General features: G+C 37.3%; 1 protein-coding gene across 1 annotated transcript in view; it reads left to right on the top strand.

Annotated features, from left to right (window-relative positions):
• The first annotated feature begins 3,067 nt into the window (after positions 1-3,067).
• The window catches only part of TGDS (TDP-glucose 4,6-dehydratase), a 21,457-nt gene continuing 9,885 nt past the window's right edge, over positions 3,068-14,639 (top strand). The window contains exons 1-4 of the mRNA XM_012647331.1: positions 3,068-3,120; positions 5,212-5,278; positions 6,309-6,377; positions 7,503-7,593. Of these exons, the coding sequence (XP_012502785.1) occupies positions 3,068-3,120; positions 5,212-5,278; positions 6,309-6,377; positions 7,503-7,593 (280 nt within the window). The remainder of the gene's footprint in view (positions 3,121-5,211; positions 5,279-6,308; positions 6,378-7,502; positions 7,594-14,639) is intronic.

Raw genomic sequence — 14,639 nt, 5'->3', positions numbered from 1 at the left:
TAAGAGAGGAAAACTCCCTCAAAGCCAAGAACCATGGGCTTACTCAGTTTTTCTAACTCAGTGCTTGTATAACCTACCGGACATGCCCACTTTAATGTCTCAAAGTCCTTTAACTCTGCATGTCGAAAGTTTAACCCATGACTTCTCTTGGCACCTCCAACCGATTTTTCCCTCCTAGGTTCCCTGTCTTCTTGAATTATACCACCCAATAGGCCAGACAGCTGGGCATTCTCGGGATCTCTCTTCCCGACGTCCTCACAGTCAATCGATTCAATGATTCAATTACAAATGTGGGTTGGCCTCTCTTCTGGTGCTGTGGGGAAGCCGCAGGCACAATCCCATGCAAGCCATCATTTTCTTGGCCCAGGGCAAGACCTGCCTCCAGTCCTAATTCTAATTGGCCACAGTCCATCTCTACCCTAGAGCCACAGAAAGCTTTAGGACAAGCAATTTGACTACATCACTTTCCTTCGAAGGCTCTGGAAGGCTTTTAGCACACAACCCAAACTCTGTAGAATAAGGCTCTCAAGTCTCTCACATTTCCATTCCTTAACTTCTTATTTCCATCCTTACCACTGTCAGCTGGCTGAACACTCCGAGTTCTCACCTCTAGGCCTGTATGCTGGCAGTTCACTCTGGCTGGAATACTGCTTATTCTACCCTCAACCTCCACCTCACTTTCCTTTTCTTCTTTTGCTCCTCTTTCCCAAGGCCTTTTAAGAAGGCATCCTCAACCCCCCTCCCCCCCAGTGTGTATTAGATGCCCCGGGAACAGGAAACCCTTACTTCCCTACCAGGGCAATTAGCCCACTGTATCATAAATGTCTATTGCTTTATCTGAATCCCCTACAGCTGGTCAGAGACTATACCTGTCTTGATGAAAGTGGGAGCTCAAAATTATTTCATGAATAAATGTATATAAATTATTTTCATTCAACAACACGCTTTTATAACATATAAGCAAGTTTTCACGACAGACCTCACCATTTAGAAAAAAAAATCTTGGGAACACCTATCACATACCCAGCATTTTCAGTGTCTCTGGCTGACCTGGAATACATTGGAGGTATTAATATTTAGGGATTTATTAAAAATTGCACTTTTTTATATTATAAACGTAATCCACGTGACTCAGAAAAAAATTCAGTCAAAAGCGTACAAAGGCCAGGCGTGGTGGCTCACACCTGTAATCCCAGCACTTCAGGAGGCCTGCACTCAAGCCCAGGCAACAGAGTAAGACACTGTCTCAAAAAAAAAAAAAAAAGAAAGAAAGAAAAAATGTGTGAAGTAAAAATTAATGTCCCCATTACCTCCTTTCCCTGCCATATTTGATACCCAGAGGTAATCCCTGTTAATAGTTTAGGGTGGATCCTCTCAGACAAGCCTTTACAAATATATGTGGTATTTGTAAACCAAGGACAGGAATAAAATTGGTCCTGAGGAAAAACCACAACACAGGCCTCGAATGCTGTTAGGTCTCTCCTTCTATCTCTCATCTTCTCTTTTTGATCAACTTTGTTTTCTCTCATTGAAGGTAGGCTTTTTGGCTCTTCAGTTCATTTGCAAGAACATGGCCACCACCAAGTCCCAACTTTGTAGGGGCTCAGTTCAAAAAGAGCAACCAGACTATACTAAAACCTTTAGTCCACTTCTAAATCCCAAGAAGAGGCTTCAATGGGCCTAGGATGAGTCAGATTCCATCCTGTGGCCTGCCTGGGGTGGGTCAACTTGGGGATATCATAAAGGATGGGGCAGTCTGGTCAGAAAAAACCATAAGCATCAACTACAAGATACAGTATTTTGGTCCTTATTCCATGCTGGTACATTCTTTTTAAAAGCTGTATAACACTCCATTGCATTTAAAAAGTGAGACTGTATTATACACATTTAGATCGTGTCTAGTTTGATCATTATAAGCAATATACCAATGAACAATTATCTATATTATACATCATGAAATTTGGGGGTCATAGAGTATGCACATTTGAAATTTTCATATATATCACTTTGCCCTTTAAAAAGATTGTAACATGACACCTCCACATACATACCTGTACTGGGCATTTCCATTCTTTTTAACCTTTGCCAAAACATTATGTGAAAAAAGAAAGATATTTAGTCATCTATTTGACAAAATTTACTGACTGTTTATTCTGTGCCAGGCCTGGTCCTAGGGACTTGGGATTATAGCAGAAAACAAAACCCCCGCCCTCATGGAGCAGTAACAATGAGCAATTACATCAACGTAAATGTTGATAAGTACTATGAAGAAAAACAAAGGGTAAGATGATTGGGCAGGGCTGGGTAAAGTTTGCTATTTTAATTGGAATGGTCAAGAAAGGACTCTCTAATAGAATGATATTCAAGCTGAGAACGGAAGTAAAGGTAAAAACTGGACACACATCTGGGGAAAGGGCATGAGGGCCCCAGGAAGTTGCGTGCCTGGCGAATTCAAGGAAGGGCAAAGAGGCCCGGGAGGCCCGGGCAGAGAGAGCAAAGGGAGAATAGCGGGATAAGATCTAAGGGTAGTAGTATCGAGGGAACATCTTTAGCAAGACTGCAAGCAGCTTGCGCTGGTCTGTAATAATATTAACAGCGAAAGATCATTTTGCAATTTCAACCTCCCATTTTTACACTACAAGAGGAGAACTCATCGGAGTTCTCAGCTCAACAGGTGCGTAACTTCTGGAGATGGCTGTAGTACGCGAATGAAAGAGATACTCATTCATGAATAACTCTGACTTTCTGTGTATCTAAATAAAATCTAATCCATGCTAACACCTGCTGGGAAAACGATCCAGACCAAACAGCTCGGCGACTCCAACTGCTCCTACCAGACCAGATTTGGGCGGAGCGGAGCTGCGCCTGCGCGGTGGTGCTGCTCGGCCCCGCCCAGCCCGCCAGTGGGTGGGGACAAACTCGCTGCAGCGCCACTCTCCGGAAGCTGCCGCTGACTGCGCTCTTGACGTGTCGGGCGAACGAGGCGCGTCGCAAAAGGTCGCGGTGGGACTTCCCTACGGTCTGCAAACTTGGCACTTTCCGGTGCTAGGCAGTGCCGAGCTGGGAGATGTCGGCGGGCTTTGCGAAGCGGGTCCTGGTGACCGGGGGTGCTGGTTTCATGTACGTAATGGCGCCGCTAGCCGAGTAGTGGCTCTCTAGAAACCCCTACTTATTCTCGCAACTCTGCTTGCCCTTGACAATTTAGGTCTAGCTTTGGAGGATATGATATGGGGAGAGGTCCTAATGTACAACTGGGACTATCCAACCTTCTCTCTTCCTGGCCTGCGAAGACGTGGTTCCTTTGAAACTGCGACTTCTTTAAAACACCTGCCTCCCAAAGCAAGAGTGTTGTGGTACTGTCTGCCCTCCTATGGCCTGAGATGCTTACCACCAGTCACTCCTTGAGTGACACATTACAGTAAGCTTCTCACTGAGTGCTTCTCACTCCCAGCCAAGACCCCCGGCCCCACGATGCAAAGGCCTAGTTAATATAGGTACCCCCAGAATGATTTTGGCATTATAATAGGGCATTCATTTGTTCAACAAACTTTTAAAAATCCACTGTTGGACACCTTTTCCTCTCCCACACCCACGTTAGATCAGCATGTCCTCTTTTTCTACTTCCAAAATATATCCTTAAGGCGACCACTTCTCACCCTAGCCCATGTTACCGTCCTGTTTTGCTTAGGCTACTGATGTAGCCTCGAGGTTGGTCGCACTGTTCCCTAAAGTCTGTTCCTCACACAGAAGTCAGTTTATTAAGTAAATCAGGTCATGTTAATGTGTAGAATTTTATTCCAGTGCTTCCTGTCAAACTTAAGGTAAAATCCAAACTCTTTACCATATCTAAAAGATTCAAGTGCCCTACTTTGGCAACCTGATCTCTTTTCTGTACCTGCCGTATTTACCCTCTTAAAGTTCTTGGAACACCACCTAGTTCCTCTTCTTGTCTTGAGGCCTTTGTACTTGCTTCCCCTTTGCTTAGGCTGATTGCACCACTCAATTCAGGTTTTTACTCAGTTATCACCCGCTCAGAGAGGCCTTAGCTGGCCACCCTATCTAAAACAGTATACCTCTCCCAACTAACACACTTATCCCTACCTGAAATTATATTGCTTATTTGTGCTTACTTGTTAATTGTCTACATCCCCACTCTAGAATGTAAACTCCATGGAGGCAGAGACAATTGTTCACTCAGCACCTTGAAGAAGGTGTGGTCCAGTTTATGAAGATCTTTACTTTAGTAATTGTTGAATGGATGAACGCAAGAGTAGTAAACAGGAAACTCTCCGGGATTCTTGTTTAGTGCCCATTAGCACATTAAATCACCCTTTCTAGTCTGACAGTCACTTGGCTGAGAGTATTTGGCCACAAGGTTTATTTAATGAGGAGTGGAGCATGGGCATGAAAGGGTAGTACTTGAGAGTGCTGGTGCAGGAAGGGTGCAGCCTAGAAAATGCTGTGAAAGGATTGTCACATATAAACGGTGAGTTCATAATTTGGTCTAAGGGTGCCCTTACTCCTCTGACTCCTGGGAGCCCAGCATTTTAAGTATATGTGATAAAATCTGCTAGATCGTCTTACTGAGGTATGCCTCTGGTTCCCCTTCAGGGCCCTTTTGAAGCCCAGGAGCCACCTTGGATACCCAACTAAGGATGATTTCAGCTGTTATTAGCCTGGGAAACCTGGCTTCAGCCTAGGACTCTCCTGAGGATTCTGGTTTACACCACAAAATTCTTGTACCAAGAGATAGCAGTTGGGGAAGTTAATATAAACATAAATAACTGACCATGCTCATTTAATTTTTACATAATTCTACCTGTAATTTCTGAAAAGGCACATTGTAGTTTTAGTACAGTTGCACTGACTAGCACCCAATATATTTATCATCCTGCTGTACTCTCACACTCAAAGCACTCATGGACAGTGTCATTTTAAACTAATTGTTTTCCTTATACCCAGAACCAGTAAGTCCTCTCTTCTATGTAGTCTTAAAGAGAGTATGAAATGTTGTTTATAGATACTATTGAGAAGTTTGGTGAAAAGTGTGTGTGTGTGTGTGTGTATTCAATGTAGCTATGTTGTTTCTGTTATTTTGGGAAAATTTAAAGTTACCTTTGTATATCTTCCTAATACTGAAACAGCTTAGGAAGACATTAAAGAATTTAGGGAGGTTAAAGTTTTCTACTAAGATATACTTTTTTCTTATAGTGCATCCCATGTGATTGTTTCTTTAGTAGAAGATTATCCAAACTATATGATCATAAATCTAGACAAGGTGAGTTTTATAAAAATGAGCTTCATGCACTGAAATTACACTTCAATTTAATTACATTTTTAAAAAGTATTAGAATCCTGTCATGTTCTTATTTTAGTTTTTTATTTAGTCATCTTAGCAGTTTAGGGGTCTATATAGTCATGTGCTCATGCTGTATTTAATCTTATATAAAATCTTTTAAAACTTCCATTTGTTATGCTAGTCCATAAAGTAAAGATTTTAAGTGCAATAGTTTTACCAAAAAAAAAACCAAAAAACCTTTACCTTTTCTAAATCCGATATTTAGTATAATATGATTATTAATCATTTTGGTTTTAGGATACTTGGATTATTTAACTATTTGATTTTATAACTGCCACTTCTTGGAAAATTATATATTTATTTTTAAATCTAAATTCAATTAAATTAATTTCGTTGTGAGAATATTGCACTAATAATTGGAGTCTCCCTGGATAATCTGAAAGCCATGTTTGGTAATCACTAGATTTTTGACTTTAAACAGAAGATGAAAATGGTTACCGCAGTTTCATAAAACATAATAGTGAAAATGTACAGGCAAAGAATAACCCTTAACACGTATAAAGTTTTGCCTGCCTTACTATTATGGACAGGGATTTTTCCCCCATCTGTACACTGATTAACCAAGAATTAACTGAGGAGCAGGCATAATTAGTTATAATATGCATAACACAGCTGTAATTATTTTCAGTCACTAATTCCTTTTCTGTAAGGAATGTTAAACTATTGTAGCCACCAGTGGCTGGAAGAAAATTTGGGCAGGAACATTTTTTAAAGTAGAAATTTGTAAAAATGTTTTTGGGATTTTTTTTCTTTGAAAAGGTAATAAAATTACTTGTTTTTTACTTTTAAGATGTCAGAAACTTTATAAAAACACAGAACAAACATACTTTAAGAGGACGTGTTCTTGTACAATAGTCATTAACATCTATATTTAAGATAAATTGGTATTTTATAGGAAAAGCTAATATCACTTTTTGTGTTGCCCCTCACCGTACTTTCTTAATTTAAGCTGGATTATTGTGCAAGCTTGAAGAATCTTGAAACCGTTTCTAACAAACAAAACTACAAATTTATACAGGTATGGAAATTTTCTTATAATTATTGTAACTGTGCCTCTTTAGAAATTTTAATATCTTTCTACTTTACTAATTTATGTAATATGGGCTTGGAAGGCACACTTATTAAAGATCTTTTAAAAGATCAGGGAATTAATTTCCAGAAGTACCATGTGTTCTGGAGAATACTATTTTTGGTTGACACCGTGTGTTAATAAAAAGTTACCTGTGATTTTTGGTACCTTGGCAGCTCTATGAGTAGCTAACTGAATTTATATGGTTTGTAAGTTTAGGTCCTCATAAGCTTCTTTAATAAGGCCTTCCTGGATTTGAAGTAATTGGGGTGTTACTCTATGAGGTCAGCCAAAAGCCCATCAAGAAGCTCATAGGATGGTCTTCCCCTGTGAAGGCTGAATGACTCTGGAAGTCTGATTCTTACAAATCGCTCTTAGACAAGTCCAAAGTATAAACCACAGGGCCAGTTCCTTAATTTCCACGGGAAATGTTACTCTAAATGAAACTTTATCTTGTAATTTATATATTTTTTTAAGAAGGTGATTCTGTAGCTCTCTTTTTAACCACAAAACTTAATGAATATACTAAGCAACCATTTCATAATTCTGTTCTTCTGCATGAAAATATTTTCTTCATTATAGAAGAATGTTGAGAGTATATATTTTAGAAGAATTAAATGTACATATAAGCATCAAAATTACCATAATTTTACTTAGTTGTGGTAAAATATGTTTTAAAAAATGTCATTCCAATCGTTATGCTTACTTTAAATATATTTCAATAACGGTTATCTCAAAGGTTTTTTTAAATTATGAAAAAATTTTTCCATTAATGTAGTGACCTTAGGTTGGCAAAAATGTTATGAAAAAACTATTACAGTAATTAGTAGTAGTTGGTGCTCAATAAAATATTGTTTATACTTATTTGAAAAAATATTGTGAATTTAATATCTAATATCTTAATGTGCTACAGAAATACATCATTAATATACCTGCTTAACCACTTGGTTGAATTTTCAAGATACTCTCTATTAAACCAGGCAGTGGGAAGTAGGGGATGTTATAGTAAAAATGGTTATTATGAATGATAGTGTCAGTGAAACTTAGCTTTTTCATGTTTGCTTTTTCATATAGGGTGACATATGTGATTCTCACTTTGTGAAACTGCTTTTTGAAACAGAGAAAATAGATATAGTACTACATTTTGCTGCACAAACACATGTAGGTAAGCATTGTTTTATGTTACAATTATGATTGGCAATTTTTCCCCCCGTGGCTAACTAGCCTAAATCCAAAGTCCAATAGTGGGTTGAATAAGTAGATACAGTACTTAATACTTAGAAAGAGGATATACCATGCTAAACCAGAAAAACAAGCCCATGGTCACTATGTCATCAATATACTTGGTACTTTTTAGATCACTTTTATTAGTGTAGATTGAAGTAGAACCTATCTTAAAATTTTGAGTTTAACCAAATTGAGGATAGTAATTACTTCTGAAAGGGAGGAATGGGGAGATGGGCCTTCAACTGTATTTTTAATGTTTTTCTTGTTGGATGGTGGTACACAGATGAACATTATATTATCTATACCATTTTGTGCATTGGAGATATTTTCTAATAATTTGTCTAACATTTTCATTGTGAAATATGACATATATTCAGAAAAATTTAGAAGTATAGTTAATAAATAATGATAATGTGAGCACCCATGTAGCCATCACCTGAACAAAAGACAGAATGTTGTTAAATAGTCTTTAGTAGTAAGGACTACTATTGCCTAATGCCTGGTTTAAAGTTATAATTTCTTTTGCTTTTCTTTTTGGTTTTGTGGTCTATGTATTTACCCTAAACAATATAGGTTAGTTTTGGCTGCTTCTAAATTTTATAAAAATGTATACATAAAACTACATCTTGCCAGGCGCGGTGGCTCACGCCTGTAATCCTAGCACTCTGGGAGGCTGAGACGGGTGGATCATTTGAGCTCAGGAGTTCGAGACCAGCCTGAGCAAGAGCGAGACCCCGTCTCTACTAAAAATACAAAGAAATTGGCCAAACAACTAAAAATAGAAAAAATAAGCCAGGCGTGGTGGCGTGTGCCTGTAGTCCCAGCTACCTGGGAGGCTGAAGCAGGAGGATCGCTTGAGCCCAGGAGTTTGAGGTTGCTGTGAGCTAGGCTGACACCACGGCACTCTAGTCCGGGCAACAGAGTGAGACTCTGTCTCAAAAAAAAAAAAAAAAAAAAAAGAGAAAGATAAAACTACATCTTGCTTTTTCAAAATTCATATAGATTTATCCATGTAGTTGGGTGTGGATGAATATAGTTTTATTTTCAGTGTTGTACAATATTCCAATCTAAGGATGCACTCCAGTTTCCTTATAGATTTTACTCTTTTTTTATTTTTTTTTTTGAGACAGAGTCTCACTCTGTTGCCCAGAGTAGAGTGCCGTGGCGTCAGCCTGTCTCACAGCAACCTCAAACTCCTGGGCTCAAGCAACCTACTGCCTCAGCCTCCCAAGTAGCTGGGACTACAGACATGTGCCACCATGCCTGGCTAATTTTTGTCTATATAGATTTTTAGTTGTCCAAATAATTTCTTTCTATTTTTAGTAGAGACGGGGTCTCGCTCTTGCTCAGGCTGGTCTTGAACTCCTGACCTTGAGCGATCCACCCTCCTCGGCCTCCCAGAGTGCTAGGATTACAGGCGTGAGCCACTGCGCCCGGCCTAGATTTTACTCTTGATGGCCATTTGGATTGTTTACACTTTGGGTCAATTTTGAACAGTACTAACATGAACATTCTTACACATATGTCATGGTACACATAACTACACATCACTCTTGGATATATAATTAGGATCATAAGAACTGCATACTTCAGCATCAAGATAATATTAAACTATTTTCCAAAGTAACTGTACCAGTTTTCACTCCTTCAGGAGTGTGTGACTTCCCATTGCCCCAGATCTCACCAAAGCTTAGTTTTGTTTTTCCCTTTTGGCTAATCTCAGCACTGCGTAGTGATCTTTCATTATGTTTTTAATTTGTATTTTCCCTGATTACTAATAAGATTGAATACTCTTTATGTTTTTTTTGGTAATTTGGACTTCTTTTCTGAAGTGCTATTGAAATCTTTTGCCTATTTTTTAATTGGATTGCTTACCTTTTTCTCATTGAAAGAGAAGGTTCAAGGAGAAAAATGAGAAGTAGAAGTTTTTTATATACTCTGTATATCACATACATTATCATTATGTATATTATAACTGTCTTCGCCCACTCTGGCTTATCTCCTCACTTTTTTGATAGTGTGTTTTGATGAACAGGTCAATTTTTAATTTTAGTGTAGTTGAATTTATATGTCTTTTCCTTTATGGTTAATGCTTTTTTAGGTCTTGAGAAATTCTCCTCTACCCCAGGTCATGAAGATATATTTTCCTATATTATCTTCCAAAAGCTTTATAATTTTGCCTTTTATATTTAGATTTGTAATCCATCTGAAATTAATTTATATATGCTGTGTGAGGTAGGGGGCCAATTTCATTTCTTCCCATGTAAATAAATGGTGTTCCTACACCATTTATTGAAAAGTTCACCAGTTTCTAATTCTCTGTCGTATATCAAGTATTCTTATATGTGTGTCTCTTTCTCTACTTTTATTTGTCTATTTGTCTCTACCCGTGCTGATTGCCAGTATTGACAAATACAGTGATTTCGTATCTGGTAGAACAAGTACTTAGTTAATAATAAAGCCGTTGTGCACTCCTACCAGCAGTTTATGAGATGCTTGCCAGCACTTGCTGTTGTCAATTTTGGTGTTTTATTTTTCCATTATTACTCATGAGTTTAAAAACCTTTGCATTTGTTTATTGAACTCTCCTCCCTGCTGTCTTATTGGTGTATCCTCTTTGGAAATTTTCGTTTAAGTCTCTGGACCATTTTCTATTGGGTTGTCAGTTTTTTCTTGCAGATTTTTATAAGTCCTTTATGTATTCTGGATTCAAGTCTTTTGCAAAAACGTTTTTTCAGTCCGTGGGTTACCTTTTTTCTCCTTTAATAATGGTGTCTTGTGATCAATGAAAGTTCTTAATGTCAATGTAATTCAACTTATCTTTACCTTTTCCTTTAGGGTTAGTGTTCTTTGTGTCCTGTGTAAGAACTCTTTGTCTATCTCTAATGTCATGGAGATATTCTCTTACATTCTTTTCTTAAAAGTTATTGTTTTTCCTTTTACACTTAGATTTCTTCACCATACTGATATAAGTTTAATTCAAAATCATCTGTTGAAAAGATTTGACCTTTGCCCATTGCCACTTTTGTCATAGGTCAAGTGTCCTATACATATGGTTCTGTTTATTGGCTCTACTTTGTTCCATTGGTCTTTGTCCTTATGCCATTGCCATACTGTCTAAATTACTGTAGCTTTATAAAAATTCCTTTTTTTGGAGACCGAGTGTCGCTCTGTTGCCCCAACTAGAGTGCAGTGGTGTCATCATATCTTCATAGCTCACTGCAACCTTAAACTCCTGGGATCAAGGGATCCTACTGCTTCAGCATCGCGAGTAGCTGGGACTAAGGCGTGTGCCACTAATTTTTCTATTTTTTTTTTTTAGTACAGATGGGGTCTCACTCTTGCTCAGGCTGGTCTGGAACTCCTGAGCTCAAGCAATCCTGCTGCCTGGGCCTCCCAGAGTGCTAGGATTATAGGTGTGAGCCACCTCACTGGATCTATAAAAATCCTTGATATTAGCAAAGCAAACCCTTCCACTTTATTGTTGCTCCAAAAAATTATCTTTGACATTGATCTTTTCTAGTGTATGTTTGTTTTCTGTATAATGAATTTCCGCTTTTACCTTTATTCTTTCATTATTTCAACTTTGTTTAGGTTTGTTTTCTATTTTAACTTTTTGTGATATATTTAGCTGATATATTTAGCTGAAAAGTATGACTTTTCAGCTTTTTCTAATGTGTACATTTTAGGCTACAAATTTACTTCTAAATACTGCTTTACTTGAATCCCACAAATTTTCATGTGTGTTTTTCATTATCTTTTATTTTTAAGAATTTGATTTCTCCTTTAATCCATGGGTTACTTAGATATGTATATCTTAATTTCCAAACATGTATGAGTTTTCTTATTATCTTTTTATTATTGATTTCTATCTTAATTGTATGTGGTTAGATAACATCCTGTATGATTTCAGTCCTTTGTGCTACAACTTGCTTTTTGGGTCAGTGTATGCTCAATTTCAGTGAAATTCCATGTGTATATTGAAAAGAATGTTAATCTGCAAACATTGGGTTCATTATTCTAGATATATCCATTGGGTTAAGTTGGTTAATCATATTCTTTAAGTCTTTTGTATATTTCTGGTGAATTGAACCGTTTATCCTTATAAAGTGATCTTTCTTCCTTGGTGATATATACTGCTATGAAGTCCATTTTGTTTGACATTAATATAGCTGCGTTGCTTTCCTTTTAGCTAGTATTTTATGCTATGTCTTTTTCCATCCTTTTATTTCCAGCCTTTCTCTAGCTTTATGGCTTAGCTGCATGTCTTCTAACAACATGTATATGGATTTTGTTTTTCTTAATCCATCCTGACCATCCTTGATATTTACCCTCAGCATTTAGTTTGTTGATATATTTGAGTTTAATTCTACCATCTTATTGTATGTTTTCTATTTCTCTCACCTGTTCTGTTTCCTTGCTTGCTTTTTTTAAAAAAAAAAAATTTATGTTCTTCCTTTTTTAAAATTTTTATAGTTCTTGCTTCCTTTTTTTAAGGACCTGACTGAGGAATTTTTCTTATTCTCTTCTTCTCCCTGTATTAGTTTGGAATTTAGTTATTCTGTTTGTATTCTTGTATTCTAGAAATTACACATGTGTAATTAGCTTATCAAAATGTAAACTCCATCAAAACCTTTGCCCTCCTCCCAGGTAATACACTTTGACTCCATTTATCTAGTCCCAACTCCAATTTTTATCTAGAATTTTAAGTCTATCTTGTTTTGTTTTGTTTTTCAATCCCACTAGACATTGTTATTACGACTTTATATTGTTCACATTTATGTACATTAGGGGTTTGATATTCTAATTATGTCATTTATTTTTCATTTATATGTGGAATATTTACATAAAGCAAGTTTTTTCTTATAAATTATTAGGTCACCTTGAAATTTAGTTGATATAGAAAAGCCAGGTTAAATGCTTAGTTCTTTTTATTTACTAGATTTTGGTATAATTAGTTGGTTTCTTAGCATCCTCCTTCTTCCTTTTTTTAAGTATCATTATGAGTTCATAGATTGTAACACATTTGATTTTTTTGTTTTAATCAATTGCAGTTATTTTTCTTATTTATATTTAAACTGACCCACTATTGGCCTTCGAGAGCCTCTTCCAGTTGCTGCCTGAGTCCTTTTTGACTTAACCTTAGTAGTCTTTGATAGCTGTCTTACTCTGTAGTGTGGCAGGATATCCCAGGCTTATCTTCCGTGTTTCTTCCCAAGATCTGAAATCAGCTCCTTCTCTAAGGAGCCCTTATTCCTTTTAGTGGGAAATGGTATTTAGAGACCACAATCTGGGTACCAGGAGTGTTCATTGCTACTGACTGGACATTTTTTCTAGGCTTTTTCAGTAGATAGAACTAGGGAGTATTTATTTATTTGTCTATTTACTTAAGATTAAATATATTATGAGTTCTTCATACTCAGATGTCCAATTCAAATTTAGAGTTTTCATTTAACCTCATCAATCTTACATTTATATCTTCTTTTCCTTACCCTGAACACCTCAGTTCTTAATAGTACCATGATAATTACTCATTTACTTGATCCCACAACACAACAGTATAAGAATAGCAATACCAATATTATCTGTAACAATATGATAACTGAAAATCTTTCTAAGAATTGCGGGGGTGTTTTTGTTCTTTAACAGTTTCCCATTGGAAACTATTAAAACTATGGCCAGATTATTTAGTAAATTGAAATGATTCTTACTTGGTTATGTAACCAAGTAAATACATAGTTAGATTCATTTTTCTCATTTTGCTTTTGATTTTTAGGAATTGCTTTATTGCTTGTTTTTTTTTTTCTTTTTCTTTTTAAGACAGGGTCTTGCGCTGTCGCCCAGGCTGGAGTGCAGTGGCGGCATCATAGTTCACTATAGCCTCAGACTCCTGGGTTCAGGCCAGACGTGGTGGCTCACGCCTGTAATCCTAGCACTCTGGGAGGCCGAGACGGGAGGATTGCTTGAGCTCAGGAGTTCAAGACCAGCCTGAGCAAAAGCCAGACCCCATCTCTACTATAAATAGAAAGAAATTAGCCAAACAACTAAAAATAGAAAAAATTAGCTGAGCACTGTGGCACGTGCCTGTAGTCCCAGCTACCCGGGAGGCTTAGGCAGTAGCATCACTTGAGCCCAGGACTTTGAGGTTGCTGTGAGCTAGGCTGACGCCATGGCACTCTAGCCCGGGCAACAGAGTGAGACTCTGTCTCAAAAAAAAAAAAAACTCCTGGGTTCAAGTGATGCTCTTGCCTCAGCCTCCCTGGTAGCCGGGACTTAAAGTACTGGCTAGTTTTTCTATTTTTTTGAGAGACAAGATCTCAGTATGTTGTTCAAGCCAAGGAATTGCTTTTTTTAAGTTTAATTTTGTTTTTTATTTGTGTAAAATATGTACATAGCTCCAAAGTCAAATCTAGCAAACAAGGTATGTTTAGAAAAATCTAGTTTTGGTCCCTGTCCTTTCCACTGTGTTCTCCTCTTTTCCCTATAGATAACTTTATGTGCTTTATTTTTACTATTTCTCCTTCCTTTTAAAAATACACACACATATATATATATATATCCTACTGCTTTCTTAGAAAAATGGTGGCAATACACCTTTCTCCATCTTGCTTCTTTTTACATACTAATATGGGGATCACCTGTAATAGAATATGGAGACATTCTTATATTCCTTTTTATTTTTATAGTACTTCATTGTGTAGATGTACCATAGTTGGGTTTATTTCCTACTTTTTGCTATTTTAAATAGTGCTTCAGTAGATGGCTTTGTGTGTGTATCATTTTGTATGCTTGTCAGTTGATGCTGGGGAGAGATTCCTAGAAGTTGGATTACTGGTGCATTAGTCTGCCAGAGCTGCCATAACAAAATACCACAAACTGGGTGGCATAAAAAATAGAAATATCTCTGGGAGGCCGAGGCAGGCGGATTGTTTGAGCTCAGGAGTTCGAAACCAGCCTGAGCAAGAGCGAGACCCCGTCTCTACT

The sequence above is a fragment of the Propithecus coquereli genome, unplaced genomic scaffold (genome assembly GCF_000956105.1).
Source record: "Propithecus coquereli isolate 6110/MARCELLA unplaced genomic scaffold, Pcoq_1.0 Scaffold262, whole genome shotgun sequence".
Lineage (NCBI taxonomy): Eukaryota > Metazoa > Chordata > Mammalia > Primates > Indriidae > Propithecus > Propithecus coquereli.
The sequence above is the reverse complement of the archived record's forward strand: the minus strand, read 5'-3'. Positions and strand labels throughout refer to the sequence as shown.